At 36.2% G+C, this 18,122-nt stretch overlaps 1 protein-coding gene across 7 annotated transcripts in view; it reads left to right on the top strand.

Moving 5' to 3' along the window:
• LOC117155449 (dystrophin, isoforms A/C/F/G/H) overlaps positions 1 to 18,122 on the top strand; it is a 437,811-nt gene that overhangs the window by 4,515 nt on the left and 415,174 nt on the right. For 4 of the 7 annotated variants that reach the window (XM_033331460.2, XM_033331405.2, XM_033331433.2 and 1 more), the window contains 19 exons: positions 7,216 to 7,277; positions 7,400 to 7,492; positions 8,040 to 8,117; positions 8,199 to 8,291; positions 8,442 to 8,531; positions 8,612 to 8,810; positions 8,905 to 9,053; positions 9,104 to 12,073; positions 12,149 to 12,301; positions 12,704 to 12,865; positions 13,155 to 13,457; positions 13,535 to 13,678; positions 13,788 to 13,958; positions 14,049 to 14,231; positions 14,297 to 14,413; positions 14,489 to 14,608; positions 15,515 to 16,918; positions 17,115 to 17,339; positions 17,542 to 18,057. In XM_033331460.2, coding sequence (XP_033187351.2) covers positions 7,216 to 7,277; positions 7,400 to 7,492; positions 8,040 to 8,117; positions 8,199 to 8,291; positions 8,442 to 8,531; positions 8,612 to 8,810; positions 8,905 to 9,053; positions 9,104 to 12,073; positions 12,149 to 12,301; positions 12,704 to 12,865; positions 13,155 to 13,457; positions 13,535 to 13,678; positions 13,788 to 13,958; positions 14,049 to 14,231; positions 14,297 to 14,413; positions 14,489 to 14,608; positions 15,515 to 16,918; positions 17,115 to 17,339; positions 17,542 to 18,057 — 7,232 coding nt within the window. The remainder of the gene's footprint in view (positions 1 to 7,215; positions 7,278 to 7,399; positions 7,493 to 8,039; positions 8,118 to 8,198; positions 8,292 to 8,441; positions 8,532 to 8,611; positions 8,811 to 8,904; positions 9,054 to 9,103; positions 12,074 to 12,148; positions 12,302 to 12,703; positions 12,866 to 13,154; positions 13,458 to 13,534; positions 13,679 to 13,787; positions 13,959 to 14,048; positions 14,232 to 14,296; positions 14,414 to 14,488; positions 14,609 to 15,514; positions 16,919 to 17,114; positions 17,340 to 17,541; positions 18,058 to 18,122) is intronic. The other 3 variants (XM_033331413.2, XM_033331467.2, XM_033331476.2) reach the window with 3 other exon arrangements.

The following is an 18,122-nucleotide window of genomic DNA, read 5'->3' as shown; positions in this document are numbered from 1 at the left end:
ACCGAACCTTTTTATTTTTGTTACTTTTACTTTGTAATCGTCTCACAAATGGGTGGAGCTAACGTCCCTATATACATCTACCTTACAATCACATCTCATGCCTTGACATCTTGATGTTAGCTAAGAATTGCCTGCCTTCAGGATTTTATCTGAAAGCCGGCATTCGGTTTTCTTCGTTTTCATTTAAATTTAGCCGATGCTAGATTACTTTTAATATTATACATTAAAAACAATTGACTATTTAATGATTAACTCTTATCTGTCTGCATTGCGATTTAAACGATATTCTTTTTACGTTTACTGTGTTACATTCAAAAATGGATGCAATCTGCAACAAAGCATCGTATAGGGCTCGGTATTACAATATGTTCTTTGCATAGAGCTGAAATAGTGCATTTTATATATTATTTTAGTATTCTACGCCAGTAGACAATGAGGTTATCTATGTTCTAAGGTATGCTTTATCTAATCTTCGAAATATTTATTCGCCATATACGCGAAACGCATGTATACGTCAAGAAAGAGGTACGGTACACGTGCACGTCAAGAATGATAACTAGGCTGCGTAAGTGGCGTCATTTAGATTAGAATGCGTGCTTCGTGTACTAGGTTCAGTGAACATACTATTAGCGAAACGATTCAAGGAAATCGTTACACGCAAATTTAACGCAATCTCGTTTCAATTAAACAATTTCATGCTGAAATTTTCAATTTCAGCGACTTTAGCAGTTTAGTTTTGTTCAGATGTTTGTTTTAATCAGCCATAGTAAAAGAATTAATCTTTATATCGTGAAATTTGTTACGGTAATTATAGTTTACTACCTGTTCATCGACAGCATTTCTAATTACTAGTACGAGAACAATGGGACATTCTCGTGGAAGAAACTGAAATCTCGTTTATTAAATAATTCGTGTAAAACATTGATGCATTAATAGGCTCGTTAATACGTAAACAGCCAGTTAATTGTCATGGTAATCGAAAGGCGTAGTTTCAATCTTTTTTTCTCCTACGGTTTTATCATATTGCGTTAGTATGAATTATTTTTAATTTTGTATACTGCCTTCTGAAAAATTTATCCATTTTTATAGCGAACAAAGTTGAAACGCGAACATTTCTTCATGGTACCTAGTCCAAGAATTATTTGTCCTTTATTAAGGCACGAATTGCTCATTGTACGCTTGTTAAAATAATGGATCGCTTTGTTTTCCTCACTTCAATGCATTTATTTCAACTGTAGACAATAACTGCTTGTATATCTCCGGTAGAAGAAACGCATTCCGTTCGTGGAAGCTTAAATTGTAAAACTACGTAATGCTAGTGTGACGAATCAAGAGTTGAATCGTTGAATACAAAAACTGTCCATGTATGGACCACACGGACTATTCTTTGGCGTTCTGTGGATCTTTAAAACCTGTGATTGTCATACAAATGTCCGTATTCAATTCAAGAGATTTATCAAAGGTAACGATTTCGTGGTTCAAGCATTTCCAATGCTTTCCATTATAAATTTTTGCGTTGATCTCGATCCAGTTAGTTAGAAACCAACTCAATCCAAAGCAATCTATTTTGAGCTAACTAGCTCGATGCTTTCCAATCTTCTTTTTTTTTTAATCGATTCGATTTAACGTATTCTTTTCGTTCGAGCTAGATTTTATTCGATTCGAATCGATACGGTTCGATTTAGAATTCTGGATTACGCGAGTACGCTTAGTTTTAGAGAACATACTCGGGAGTATGTTCTTAAGCCTATAATTTAGTACGAAGGATATATTATGGTCTATAGAAAGCTATGAATAGACGGATACAATTAACTAAACGTTGCCTTTCACGATAATACACCACGAATTCATAATACTAAATACATATTTTATTACATTGTATGTGTAAACAGATCGGTAATTTCAGAACGGATTAACTTGGCATAATCCACGTAACTGATCCGATACAGGTCGCGATTAATGTCTTCCGTGTTCATACATTATAACATTTTTATCAGGCTCTCTATTAACTAGCGTTTGATGCACGCGATTCGAGTTTGTTAACACAGCTGACTTTCATTGAAACGTTATAAACGTTAATCGCTATTAAGTATACGCGATATGTTTCAGATATCAGGCATTTAAATGTTCATTAAATGTGTTATAGCGAATCTATTAAAAGATTCTGTTATATTTCTCTTTTAGTTACTCCCCTCGTTTAAACGATTACGATTAATTTGCAACCATTGCCGATAAGAATGAAAATAACGAGATACCGTTTATTTCTTCGCATTGAAAAATATCTCATCCATAAAAACGCATATGATATAAGCTCAAACGTGTTAAATACTAGGACGCTGTACGAATATTACGTGGTTCCATCAGTTCGTTTGACCTGTGAACTTCGGATGATGGTGCGTTTAGGGCCAACGACACGCGTTCCAGTGTACACGCCAGAAGAGATGTAGTCCTCGCGGTCGCTAGTACGCATTGTCATCTCGTTTAAACGATTGTTAGCCACGCAGACGGCCATCCTAGGCGGTTAGCTTGTTTGCAAAGTGCACGCGGTACTCTACTTGCATTCAGGCTGGTGCCAATGAATGAAAAGGCGACGCTCTGAATGGCTCATAGTCGAAAAGCATTTAAAAGCGTTGCGCCTTTTGTGCCAATCGTATAATCGCACAAACTGCAGAGTATAGGGACAGGCAAAGTGCGTTCGATCCGGCAAATGGACACGCTGGCTCGGATAGAAATTTACCGTGTTTTGTGAATCATTCTAGGTCTTTTTCAGCAGCTAACTCTCATCTTCGTTTCTGGCCTATTTCTGACCTACTAAGCCAGTAAATGTATCAATCTAAACCGTAAAGTTTCCATGCTCTCTGACTTTCGTCTATTTGTTAGATATGCCACGTAAGAGAAGTAAGAAAGGAAGATTTTGGTTAAATTATTTTTACATCGAGGGAAATATTCTTCGGGGTATGGACCGTTTTTGTTGTCCGCGAGTTCTATAAAATTGCAAACATTAATCGTAGCTGCTGCGTTAAGTTAAGGATATTTATAGAGCAATTTTCCGGCTTGCGCAAGGGGTTAAAGGTTCCCCACCGTTACGTGATGTTTACGACGAAATTGAAATAATTTATCGTAAAACGACGCTGGTATTAGTAGGAACGACCAGTCTTCGTTGCTTCTTTCCGATCTTCCTCGCCTCATTTTCTCGATATTTGCATCTTTTTAATGAAGAGGCGATATCGAGTGGTTTCGAGCATCTCGTTCTCGCCGGCCCTTTTCGATGACGCTTAACGATTCTAGGGGGAAAAGAGGCAGGCAGAGGGACCGAGACACCAATGGGATAAAGAACGCTCGGTGAAAAGAAGGGAGAGAATCAGGTTCGAGATCGTTAATTCGACTTTGCCAAGCTGTTGGCGTTCACCAAGGAATGGCGACGCGTAAGAGCTTCGACTCGATGTGAAATCAGCACTCGATACGTATAATTCTTCCGGAGGTTCGAACCTCGGCGTAAAGATACCTTGGATGGAGAGCATTTCTCCCGCGAGTGGTAGTCGACTGGCGAAAAATTCTGCGTCCTTGAGGTAACCGATACCCGAGATCGCGCTGCGACAACGATACTGCAAACCTAGCGCACCGTCGATGGCGTAATGGTCACTGATGTAATCGAAAGATCGGTGTGACTGTAAACGTGAAAGATCTTTTACCTTTTTCCTAATAATATTAAATCGCGAATCAACTTTTCCTAAAGTAATATTTGTCTCGTGATATTTAGTACTTGTTTTAGTATTGTTTGAACCACGGAAAATACGTTATTGCTGTTTGATTCACGAGAAACGAGTCACGATCCCTATTCGTGAACGGTAGAACGCGAAAGACGAAGAATGCAAGGTTTCTTTTTAGAAAGCTCGCCACGATAGGTGTCAGTGCAACGGCGCTTCGCCGCGAAATATTTGTTTCGTTGATTTGCTCTAATGAATGCGCGTATAGCGGAGAGGAGAGCTGGTGTTAGCGCGCGTTTAGCTAAGTTTAGCTAAGTTTAGCGGTGGTTTCAGATGGCTGGCACTGTTTTCTCGGCGATGTAGCGTATTATCGAGGCGTTAACAGCATTACGCGCGCCGAACTTTTGCGGTTCGTTCAACCCTCGCGATCGCGCAAAGGGTAGCTCGTGGCAATTGTTGCAGATTCGGAAATCACTCTCGGAGCCGAGACACACGAAACTTGTATACGCTACAAGCTGCAGCGAATCTTATCTTTCGTTTCGTTCGCGTAAGCGAAAATCAATTTCAAAGTTCTCCGATAAGCGTGCACTGGAATTTTGTTCTATTTCGCGGAGTAAAGTTTTAACCTTATCAGAAGGTAATCAATTTTCTGTGTCACATCTCGGAGCGGTATAGTGTCGTGTACACAGTACTCTCTCGCGTACTTCATACTTGGCCACCGTTGTTTACGTTAGTTGCCACGAAAGTGAGCCAGCAGATGTGCATGTGCATATAAACACTCGAATCCATCTTTGGATTTTACCGAACGTTAAGGATAGACTTTCGTTACGAATAGTTTGCGCGACACGTGCACACAGCTGTTTCGTTTCCCTTTAAACTTTTAGTTTTTAATACGGTACCGACGATACACACCTTTCCAAGATAGTAGAGAAATCGACAGACTCGAGAACAATTTGATTTAACGGTTTCACGGCTCGGATGCATAGCTTCCACCGATACTCTGCATTTTGCTGTTACCGGTGATATATGGGACTGTATTATGCGAAACGTCGAGTCATAAGTAGTTCTCTATTTGCTTAAGGTACATATCTTCGCGCCGGAGTAGTTTTCACTTGGACACCGGTCAAGGTAATTTCACTGTCTTCTTGAAGCGGCTTATCTCTTCGTTCGTAGAGCTTCGATTTATATTTATCGACGGTTCTGTACTCTACTCGATCTTGTAATTTAAAGGAGTCAGTATAAACTGCGTTTTACTCGTTTCTCCGATGCGACTTAATTCGACCCTATGTTACCGGTCAACGTGAAAAATCTGCTTACATTCCGTCGTTGGCATAGAAACAACCGGTAACGGTTAACAGAAAGACTGCGCGGTATTCGCGACAATGTTAAGGTCCACGTTTCCCGTTTGATAGCATGAAAGCTGGATGACCTCAGCTCTGAAATTCCGTTACATCCATCATGTACAACCGTCTCTAAGCTTGTCGTCGCTCTACCATCTTCTTTTCGTAAACAATGCCTCGAAACCCTATCCTTTTGAATTCTTTCCAGCGACACAGGAAGCATGTTTTTAAAATTCATAAGACCCAAGACGTTAGAATACTATGCAGCTAGAATGAATTCCAAATGTTGTACCAGACAGCAAACTATCTACTCGATCTTTACTCCAAACATCGAGTCGACAGATTATCTTCTTTGGAATTGCAGTATCTTGTAAATAAAATTCCCGCAAATGATACAAGTTCTTTCGTCTCCATTTCTATCGTGAATCATCGTTCCGATTGAAAGGCGAGTTTTCCATTAAGAAGATATTTTTAAACTAGTTAACTGATCTTCTCGACTTGACGAGTAAATACCACGTCCTATTAGTGTAGCGTGTCTAACGTGCATCACCATCGAACAATCGTTCCAGTGGTCGTTACTCTCGGCTGCGTAGGTTGGCCTGATCGAGAGCGCAGGAAGTGGCGCGATTTACGTGACACGATTGAATTTTCTGGCAGAAAACGGCGGGGAACCAGAGGGTGGAGACACGGTGATCGCGCAAAGAAAACTGGCGATCGAACGACGGTGCGAAAGAACTCGATGCACCATATTCGGAAGCGGCACGGTTTCGTAAGGAAAGGCTCCACGTTGGCCGATACCCGGCCAGGAAAGACGCACGCTCTCGTGCGCGTATCTTACGGCATACTTTGCTTCGGCTACGTGATCGCCATTCGCGATTTCTGTCCCCCTCGTTTCCCCTTTCGTTCACTCTGCTATCGTCTATCCTTCCGAACGTAAGATAAGCACGCTCGTTCCATTCATTCATCGTTGGTCAGTGACGTCCGCATGCTTGTCGCGTTTCTTTTCCATTTGCTTATTTGTAGAAATGTGGGCCGAAAAATGCATAGCTTTCTGGATCGCCTGGCGCCAACCACTCTGATACGGTCTCAATGACTAATAACGTTGCTGATATCCATGGACTTAATGTTGTCTAGATATTTCGTTTGCCAATAATTCCAAGCATTGGACGAAAAAAAAGTAAAAGAGGTAAACGATGACGAACGACGATAGTTCGGAGAGAGCGTAGGTGATTTAGAGGATGCGTGGACGATATTATTTGTTCGATTAAGAATTTGCAGCGTCGATCGGCATAAAGTAATATATGATCGGAATCTGAATATTCTGGTTTCTGGTAAAAATCGAGCTAATGTATGCGGTTGCGTCAGGTTTTAAAGGACTCTCGTAGATATAGGAAGAACGAGTAGACAACCGTGCTGATCAAAGTACACGGTGAATCATTCCAGTAGTTGGCGTACCAAAGATTTGTCGTTGGTCCTCGGATTTCGAGCGGATGGTTACTCATCCCAACTTGATGATATCGTATGGCTCTAAAACGAAATTCTCCTGACTCGTGAAAAATCGCTAGTCTCACAGAACCCGGCCACAGGTACATATTTAAGCATCGTGCTTATGACTTTCTGTTGGTCGACCTAAATTTCAAGAGTTTACTGCTGCATTTACCGGGGTCAATGAGTGTCAACGCGATAGATGACGAGCCGTCGTTGCCACGTCGACAATAATTTCGCGGCGGTGTCCAAATGACAATGAAACTACTGCTGTTGTTGCAGAAACAAGATATTTAAATCAAAACTCGTCGTTTTTTTTCCTCCTTCTTTTGAATGATAACGCGAGATTAGACTTTCTTGCTTCTACGTAAATCGCCCAAAATAATATGTGTCGTACGATGTACATTGCCATCTCTGATAAATATATTACTAATATACATCGGATACGTAATGTTTTCTTCCATTTTCCTAATTCATTTCCTCGATTACTTGAAAATATGATTATCGTAATCGCTTTGAACGCTATTTAATTGTTAACAAACACGATATCATTATTAATGAACTCAACACGTTAAATTACAAATGTATGTTCAACGATACGAGTACAGTATATATTGACCTTTGTAAATTAAAAACGATTGTTCCGCAATTGTTGTAACGATTATCGTATACGTGTATTGCAGATGAGCGGGAAGACGTACAAAAGAAAACGTTTGCGAAATGGATAAATTCACAGTTGCTTAAGGTATGTACTACGTTGTTTAGAATTACGAATAAGAGTAAGGATTATCCGAATAAGACTTCGCGATCCCATTAATATAAGAATTATTTATCAAACATGCATATTCATTGAAACTTTTTATACAGAATCACCACGAGCCGATTTCTGATTTATTCGTTGACTTAAGAGATGGTAATCGATTGCTATCGCTGTTGGAAGTCCTTACGTCGAAAGCCTACGTAAGTAAAGAATTCGCAGTAGAGGTAAAGGATTATATAATCGAAACGCATAGGCGCGACAGCCCATAACGAGACATAAGCGATATTTTTATTTCGCATATGATGTAATCTACTGAACATTCCGCTGACAGTTGTTCTTTTTTTAAAAGGACTAGTCCTCGCAATAGCGCGTCTCGTGTTTACATTACGAAGTGTACGAATAGAATTCCAAGCAGGTGCGCCTATCGAGTATTACGAATATTTGCATGAGAGTGCGGATTATCTACGCACAGTAGGCGTAAGAGTATTCCGAGGGAAAAATATGCGTCGTTACGCGGATTCACTTTACGTGTCATTTCACGGGCAACTTTAGTCACTCGGAACATTTCCTTTATATAATCTCACTTTAAATCGCATTACTTATGATTTATTTTCTACTTTTTATCAATCTTTTTTACTACGGCTACATAGAGATAATTACAGCCGCTTAAATGTTGGCTATTTACATTCCTGTATTCCTACGTTAATTATCTCTTTTTTCTTCATTGTCTTGATTTATCTATTACAGAAAAGAGAACGCGGTCGAATGAGAGTTCATCATCTGAATAACGTTAACAAAGCTTTGCAAATTCTCGAGCAGAATAACGTGAGTTGCTAACATTGCACCCAATTATGAGAGAAAGTATAAGAGATGCAAATTAATTGATATCCTTTACACTTCTGCTAGGTGAAACTCGTAAATATTAGCAGCAACGATATAGTTGACGGGAATCCTAAGCTAACACTCGGATTAGTATGGAGTATTATTCTACACTGGCAGGTCAGTTTTATGGCTGGGTCAATTTACTGAGAATAAAGCTTATCAGCAAATATTGAACTCGTTTTTATTACTTATCGTCTATGTAACTTTACGTTGTAACTAGACGTATAATACATCATTTATCCGATGTTAAATGAAATGCTTATTTAGGTACATTACCATCTGAAGGATTTAATGACGGAATTGCAACAAACAAATCTGGAGAAAACTCTTTTGGCATGGTGTCGTCAAAATTCACAGGTGAAATCTTGTTCGAAGGATAAAATCAACTTTTTTTTGCTGTTTGTGTAACAAATTTTTGAGACGCATGTCGCTTTTAGAATTACCCTGGAGTTGACATTAAAAACTTCACGACGTCTTGGTCGGATGGTCTGGCATTTAATGCGATTCTTCATAAATGGAAACCACATTTATTCGATTTCAATAACATAGCGCGTAAACATCCGAATGCCAGATTAGATCATGCATTTCGTATTGCCCAAGAACAATTAGATATCGAACGTTTATTGGATCCAGAAGGTAAATTAAATTAAAAATTATTAATATCTGTACTAATTACCAACATCTAGTTTATAAAGTTTAAGACTGACATATACGTTGTATGTTGTAACAGATGTGAATACATCGGTGCCGGATAAAAAATCAATAATGATGTACGTTATGTGTCTTTTCCAATCATTACCTCATTCTGGAGACGATATAGGCGAGTTGGATCTATCAGTAGCGAGTGATAGTAGCCCGGTTACGACGCCAGGAGCAGAGGTATTCGATCTGATTTCGCGTAGCTTAGTAATTATATGTATCTTTTTAAGAATGTTTCTTTGCAGAATACTCTATCTTTCACAAACTTTGGAACGCCAACGTCGCGGCCGATGAGTCTCGCAACGAACGTGTCTGTAGAACTTGGCGGTTATCAAGTTGCTCTCGAGGAAGTTTTGACCTGGCTCTTGGAGGCGGAAGATAAATTAAATCACGCTCCAGAGCCTGGATCTAGTTTAGAAGTATTGAAGCAACAATTTCACGAACACGAGACATTTTTGGTGGAATTGTCCGGACATCAGGATGGAGTCGGTGCTGTATTGGAGGAAGGTGCGAGATTATTAGCAGAAGGTGGTTTACACAAGGACGAGGAGCACGAAGTTCGAGTTCAAATGTCGTTATTAAATTCTCGATGGGAAGGGCTCCGAATGCGAGCGATGGAAAGGCAAACTAAAATTCACGAGGTTCTTATGCAAATGCAACAAGGCCAGTTAGATGCATTGCGGCAGTGGTTAACGAGGACTGAAGATAGGATATCGCTAATGGCAACGATCGAACTAAATCAATCCGCTTTGGATGATCAACTAAAACTGTTAAACGAACTAGAACAAGATATTGCAGCGCAACAGGGAATCGTCGATGGTATGAGAAACATGGTAGTTGTCGTGGATGAAGAAAACTCTGAAGCAGTTTACGCGCAAATGGAAGATCAGTTATCTGCTCTCGGAGAGCGATGGACTCACATTTGTCAATGGAAAGAAGAAAGGAGGCAACGTTTGCAAGCTTTTTCTTCGCTTTGGCAAAATGTTAATGACGATTACAAAAGATTAGTATCATGGTTGAGCGAAACTGAGATCACGTTAAAACAAATGGAAGCAAATCCAGCGTCCGAGATTGGTGAAGTGTTGGAAAGAATTAAAAAATTACAAATTTTGAAAATGGATATGGATGCAAATCAAAGGAAGTTAACGTCTTTGCAAGAATCCGTTCAAGAACTGGAGGGACAAAGTACTTCGCCAGAGTGTATTAACATATTAGAAAAAATCGAAAATTTGCAAGATCGCTGGGAAGCGGTGGGGCAGATAATGGAAGTACAGACGCAGAGGATAACAAATTCCGGATTTGAGTTTGATCTAAAGACTGAGAGGGAAACATCGATGATTACAGGTAACGAATGGATGTCTGAAACAGTAACAAGTATCGCTTATAAGGAAGAAATTACTGCAGCTTCCACACCTCACAGTGATTCGAAGAAACGTCGTATAGATAGTACAACTAGGCACGAATTTGAATCTGCGTTACATAATCTGTATAAATGGCTCGATTATGTTGATTTAGAAATTGGACGATCGGAGGGAGTATTTGACGAATTGAGCATCGAAGAGAAAAAAGTCGTTTACAACGATACAATAGCTGATATAGAGGCACATAAAGATGACTATGACAGAGTTTTAGACTTAGGGAAACAGCTTCTCGAGGAACTAAGAGATGCAAATGAATCGGTCGAGGCAGAGGAAACAAAAATCAAAGACATACAGAATTGTTGGATGGCAACTAACAATCGGCTTGAAGAAATAAAAACTCGTATAGAATATTTAGAAGAAGTGAAAAAATTCCGAACGGAATTGGCTAGTTTAAATTTAATGTTAGATAGCTATACTAAATGGTTTGATTCGAATAAAGGAAACAATCAAGTAGAACCGTTCAGGGTAAAATTGAAGTCAATGAAATCTCACGAGGAACGCATTAAAAAATTGTTAGAAAAAATCAAAGAATTGTCGGAAAATCAAATTGGTAGTAATGAAACTGTTAATTTAAATGCTGATATACAAACTTTTGTTCGTAATTGGGACAAATTGTACAAAATATTGTCCGAAAGGTTAACCGAATTAAATGATGCTGTTGATAAAACACCACCAAAGAAATATACGGATGCAGTTGCTAATCTTACTTCTTTTATTAATAATGTGGAGAGTACATTATTGTCAGAGCATATAGTGATGTCAGATGATAAGACAATGGCAGAACAATTACAAAAATTCAATAATTTACAAAATTCTCTGAATGAGCATCAAGAAAATTTTAATTATGTAAATAGTGTTGGACACGAGCTAATAATGAAAACCAGTGGAGATTCTCAGGGACAAAGGCTTAAAGATGCATTACAAGATCTTATCACCAAATGGAGTGATATACCCATAATATTAGAAGAACGGCAACAAAACTTATTGAGAGATATAGAGACTTTAAAGGTATTTAATAACGAGCTCTTGGATCTTCAAAGTTGGCTTGAAAAATCAAATCAGTATCTAGAAGAATTATCGAAAGATAATGTGTCAAATAATATCGAATGTATGGAATTTAAATTAAAGCAAATTCAATCTTTTTGTGAGGATATAAATCAAACAAAACCTCGAATAGAAAAACTTCAAATCTCTACAAACAGATTACTTGAAAATTCTGAACCAAAATTTGCGAATGTGTTAAACAATAAGCTGGAAGTTGTATCACATAAGTGGAATGCTATTGTTGACGGTGCTAAAAGTTTAAATGATAAATATGAGGATACATTGAAAAAGAATGATGAAATAATAAATGGGATAGAAGATTTTACAAAGTGGTTGTCGACTTTAGAAAAGGAAATACCAGTTGAAACTAAAATAACATCTTCGGTTGAACTGTTTCAAGTTCGTGGCCGATATCAGTCATTAAAAGAAAAAATAGATAAACGAGTAGAAGAATTTCGAAATCTTAACGAGATGGGTAATGATAAATTGTTAAGTTCCGAAGGATCTTCGGTACAAGAACTTGGTAGACGATTTACGTTTTTAAATGCTCGCTGGACAGATGTTACAGATCGTATTTATGAACGATACAGACATTTACAAAATGCCAGCCACGAATATGGTGAATTCCGTGCTTTAGTTGCGCAAGAAAGTGATTGGTTGGATAAATTAGATAAACGATTGAAGAGATCGACAGAAAGTGCTGCAGATGCTGAAGAAATATCAGAGGAACTTGATGTAAGTTTACACGTTATAGTACCATGCAAATTTTTATGGTTTGTATGAAAAGTAATGAATTCTTGTTTTAAAAAGGATTTAGAGAATTACATACGAAATCATCCAGAAATAAGGCTTGAAAAGATACAAGAAATTGGTAAACAATTGATTGAAAGTAATATCATGACGCAGTCCATTCAAGCAGATGTAGAAAGCTTAACAAGTCGTTGGGAGAGCCTAAATAATCAGGTATGTCACTGTTATATGTAATGTCATAATGCTTGAATTATTGATTCTGTTCATAACAAAAAGTTGTATTTATTTTTAACTGCATGCATCATTGCCAAGGAAAACTTAAGTACTTATCTTAGACATATCTATTTAAAGATGTTAGTTTTTTATTCTGCTTTGAAAGATTACTCTTGCTTGTATGAATTATGAAGCTTTTTACTTATATGTTTGAAATCATAATGCTGTACAAAGAAAATATGTTATTCAGGTGAATTTTTTAAAATTTCCCCATATTTTTAAGTTGATAAATTTTTATATATTTATAATTGTTTAAGTTTGGTAAATACATTTAAACAATAGTTTATTCAACAAAGTTGTTTAATTAAGTTATACAGAAAATTAGAATTATATTTTGAGTAGGCAGGGCAGCGAGCAAAGCTGCTGGAAGGATCAGTGAAGCAAGCGCAACAATCAGAAGGACGTATTCTTGCCCTTCAGCACTCCCTAACGCAAATAGATTCTGTACTAACTGCACGTCTTGACTGCGACCTTACTGCTGATGATTTGCCTCATGATTATCAGGTCTGTTAGTGAAACTTTTTCTTACCATTTACTAAGCGTATGTTTGAAAGTTCCTGCAAATGTATAAAAAATGTGTAAACATAATATGTGTACTAAATTTATCTTTTTTCTTATATTAATAAACATTGTACATAAAGCATTGCTTCAAGGAAGCATGATAAAAATGTTATCTATGTATTTTGTAAAAATATATATTAATTAGAGTGTAATGTATAAACAAAGAACTAGACTTAGAGTAAGATCTAAATTTTGTGATGGTAGTTATACGAGTCAGGTATATATATTGTAGAAATTAATGGAAGAAATGGAGCATCAGCGTTCGACGCTTCAAGAAATGGCATTACAAATCGAATCATACAAAGCTTCTGGAAAGCAAGAAGCTGCATTTAGACTGCAAGAACAACTGACTCTTATTGAACAAAAATTCTCAGAAGTTCAAAAGAAATTCCAACGTTTCCGATGTCCAACGAATTTAGAACCGAGATTATCCAGAGCTCTGCGAGAACTCAGAGGAATAGAAGAAGCAACTTGTTTATTAGAATTATCATCAGAAGATCCAGAAGCTATTGAAGGTCAACTTAAACATTGTCTGGTAATTAATTTTATACTTCGTAAATTTTATTTTTCATAGATGTTCCAGTTGTGAAAAATCTGATTTTTCATTTATAGCGCTTTTATCAAACATTAAGTGAAATTAAAAGTGAGATAGAAAATATTATTCTAACTGGTAGAAAATTAGTTGAAGAAAAAAGTGTCACTGAACCAGAAAAATTTTCTCGGCGTATTGATATGTTAAAAGAATTGTACAACAAGGTAATACATATTTAATATCAATGTATATTTTTGGTAATACCGCTTTCTGTGTACAATCGTCCCATTTATACATTATATTTGTTATTATATTTATATTTCATTATTACAGTTGGGTTTGCATATAACTGAATCGAAAGCATGTTTAGAAACTGCTTTGGATTTATCACGTGATATGTATAAAAATATGTCTTATATTAATATGTCCATAGATAGTATTAACAAAGAATTAGATACACAAAAAAATATGCCTGATCTTCCAGTTAATGCAATATATGTACGAGTAAGTGCATAAATACATAAGTAAATTTAGATTCCATGATTTTTAATAATCTTTATATGAAAACAAATGATTATGAAATTGTTTAAATAGGAAACTCTGACAGAAGTAATACCACGATTAAATGTTGTGAAAGACAAGTTGCTAAATTCCCAGGAAGAATTTTCGAAACTTTGTGACCCAATGTATTTAGAGCAATTTAAAGATAAGTTATCAGAAGTTGTTACAAGATTAGCATATACAGAAAAAAGATTAAGACTATGTAATGCTTCAGAGGTAAATCCATCATATATAAAGAAATTGGTGTAATAAATGAGGTGAACAAATTTTTGTACTTTTAGGAAGAGCCTAATGTTGATGAAATAACGGCTTGGCTGTTGCAAGTAGAGGAAAAGCTAAATAAATTGGATGGTGTTCCAGTTGATCAGTTAACGGAAAATCATTTTGAACAATGCAAAGTAATCAATATTTTAAGATTGCGCTACATGAAATGGGATTTTACTTTATGTATTTATTCAATGATTAATTTTCAGGCTGTACAAAGTGAAATGATCGAGGCAAAACCAAAAATCAATCAACTTCAACGTTATACCTATTATCCGAAAGTTTCAGATGTCTGCAAGAAGTGGGAGGATATATCTAATAGAATACAGGTATGTGTATTTATATATGTACATATTTTCGTAAAATAAATTTATTCATATCATTCATTGCTTGTTTCCTCATGGCTTGTATTGCTTCTTCTTTATCTTAACATCTGGTATATGTAATGCTTGTGCTTTATAGTACCATTACGTATATCTCATTAAGACAAATTTTCAATATATATATATATTTTTTTTTATATATATATATGTATTAAGAGTATGATTATATCATTTCTATAAACTAATGTTTCAATTCCACTAAAAATGATAATTGATGTAATACGTCAATCTTTCACATTTGAGGTTTTAAAGTTTTATTAATAAAGCTTTCTTTTTCTGATTATTTTTTCGTGAATTCTTTTGCTTCGCATTTATTTTTTAGTTCACTAAAGCATATAATGAGTTTTTTAAAGATTTATGTGTAAATCAATTATATGTATTTCTACCTCTTAAGTTTGATTGTTAATACTATGTACATGTTTAACACATTATTGTACAAATATTATATATAAGTTATATTGGTACATATTCGTGAATGTTATGGAGCTGTCCAAGAGGTGTCTCTATCTATGTAAATAATACTGCCATTAATAATAAAAAACAGACATAAACTTTGGTGGATGGAAAATACTTGTCATTGATCAGTTATTTATGATATTGTCTCTCCCCTTGTATAGAATTTTATATGGAAGTCTGAATATGATTTGTAAAAGCAACGAATAAGGAATGAATAGAAATGTGTTCCATATTTTTATACTGGTGATGGATACACGCAAAGAAAAAGCTTTGTTTGCACAATGAAATGCATTGTCACTTTCATTTTGGCCATGCTTGATATTGTCACACTATTAACAATGCTCTTTCAATTAACGCCTGTCCATGAATTTTCTGTTACCTATCATATTTTCACAGGAATGGATCCACAAAATCACAGACAATTTATTAATAAAAAGTAAGGTGGGAGAAACTAAGGGGAGAGACAATTATGGACGCACTAAATTGTCTAAACAGCCGGATCAAACTTCGGTGCAACTAACTAAAAAAGAAAATAAATTGATAGATGAAAATGAGGAGGTATATGGTATAGGATATCTTAATCCTGCATTTGATGAAAGTCAATGTAATGTTATACATACACCTGAAAGTTCACCAGTTGATATCGTTCATCGAAGTCGGAAATCTTCCGTAAAATCTGAAAAAGTAAAAGCTAAAGTCGTAGATGTTAGTAGGACTGTTAGACGAAAATTAGATATGAGTTCTGTACCCGATGTTGTTCAAACTTCTCAGCCACAAGTCGTTCATATAGATGACGATCCACCTTCTTCATCCCCTGATACAGATGTGTATATGACTGATGAAGAATTCTTTTTGTCTAAAAATAGCACATTGTTTTCCCAAGTTTCTTCTAATACACTGATTACAACAGATTCAAAACCGTTCGACTATAACACACAGATGAATCCCTTCCGTATCGTTGAAGTGAGAGAAATGGAAATAATAAAATCAGTTGCATCTCCCGAAGATCACGTAATATTACCAAGTGCGAATGTCAGTGTAGGATTAATGCCACAAGTTGTTGAAAGAGTAGAGATTATTGAAGACACAGAAACAGAACCAGAGTCAGTAGATACTGATACAGAAGATAAAGAATCTAGGGTAAAAATATGTAGTGCAGTTAGTAGTGGAAATCAAACTGTTAATAAGAAAAGAGAACTTATTCCTATTTTAAAAAAGAAAAGAACAGTAGACCCATATTCGGCAAAAAGCATTAAAAAATTAACTCTTAAATTAGATGTTGAGGATGACGCATCGGATAATCAAATTTCGAATCGCAAGTTAATAAAAAGTCCGCAATTTTCGTGTAAAGTAAATAGATTTGAAAAAAATTCCATGTGGAAAGATACGGATAGCATAGCTGAATACCTTATACTTGAAGATAATGAAATGAACGCAAAGTTAAACTCAAAATGTACCGCTGATCTTTCTGTCACGTCAGAGATCAGTCCTAGAAAAGGCAGGGAAGAGCACAGTAATGGCAAAGAATTGACATCGAAAAAAGATACAGATTTTTCAAAATCACGTAATACTACCAATCATAATGTTGATGAAAAAAACACGAAATTATCGTTATTCAGACGTACTAGAAGTATTTCAAAAGACGATACGTTAGAAGATTGTGAAAGCTTCTATGGAAGCGATAAAGAAACAGATGATGTTTTAATTTTTTCCGATGACACGGAAATTGATGTTGGAAGTTCCAGCTCAGATGGAGAAGATCTAAATTTAGGAGAGCATGTTGAGCACCTCTTGGGCAAGGTAATTCTAATAACACATATCTTGCCATTGTAAGATCTACCTTGTATATGTTATGTATTATTAATAATATAATTCGTGCATAATAATTGCAATTATAATTTTAATATTTGGTAGATACATAATAATAGGTGAAGGCTAACATAATATGAAGGAGTTTAATACTTTATAAAATTTCTTATAATTTTGTTACATATAGATACAGGCTGAAAAATTATCACAGGAAATACAACAGAAAGCAGAAGTAAAATTTTCTAGTGAGAAGAGGTCTTTCAAAGTTTCAACTAGTTTATCCAGAACCGGCTTGGAGAAAAGTATTTTGGAATTTGAACAAGCTGCACAACGGATGTTACATAGGATGGATGTCATGTTGATGAGCATTAGTGGCATTACTAATGAAAAAGATCCAACTAAGCGACTGGAGGTTTGTATAGTGTTACTCTAAAAATCTGAAATTACATTATATCAGGTACAACCCGCGATTTTGTGTACCCGAAGCTGGAATCGAGTCGGAACGGATTGAGATCCCTATCCTAGAACCGGAGAAAAATTTCTGATTTAACCCGATATTTCCGTAATTTCAGGTATATATATATTCCTAATCCTAATACATGTGCGTATTTCAGGTACTAAAAGCAGAAGTTAGTACTCTTGCACCAGATGCAGCAGCGTTGATTAGTAAAGGCGATGGTCTAGTCATGACAGTGCACATATCCGATCCTGTTAGGGCTGAGAAGATAAAAAATGAACATCAAGATAAATTAAGAAGTAAATGGCATCAAGTTATGTCCGAAATAGAAACGAGACGCACACAAGCGCAACGAGCAGAGGAACTATTACGACAGTATAATAACATAGTAGCTGAGTTTGAAGACTGGTTCCGTGATGTGCCATTGAAACTTGAACAAGTAAATAACTACGAGGGCCAGTTAGAATCGTTTACTATAGAATTTGATGCTAAACAAGAACAAATTAAAAAATTGAACGACTTGGCTGTTGAATTGAAAAGATTAAATATTGGATATTCTGAAACTATACGATATAGTATCAATAGTAGATGGCAAGAAGTTAGTTCACAATTTAAAAGATTCAGTGGTAGCAAGGATAAGGACAAGCATGTGACAGACAAGAAAGTTGAAGTGGTATGTTTATACATCTTATTTTCGATTGGGTTAAGGAGTCTTGTTTATATTGGTATTATGTTCTC

The sequence above is a fragment of the Bombus vancouverensis genome, chromosome 7 (genome assembly GCF_051014615.1).
Source record: "Bombus vancouverensis nearcticus chromosome 7, iyBomVanc1_principal, whole genome shotgun sequence".
NCBI classification, from domain to species: Eukaryota; Metazoa; Arthropoda; class Insecta; order Hymenoptera; family Apidae; genus Bombus; species Bombus vancouverensis.
Note: the sequence above shows the minus strand (reverse complement) of the source record. Positions and strands in the feature narration are given on the sequence as shown.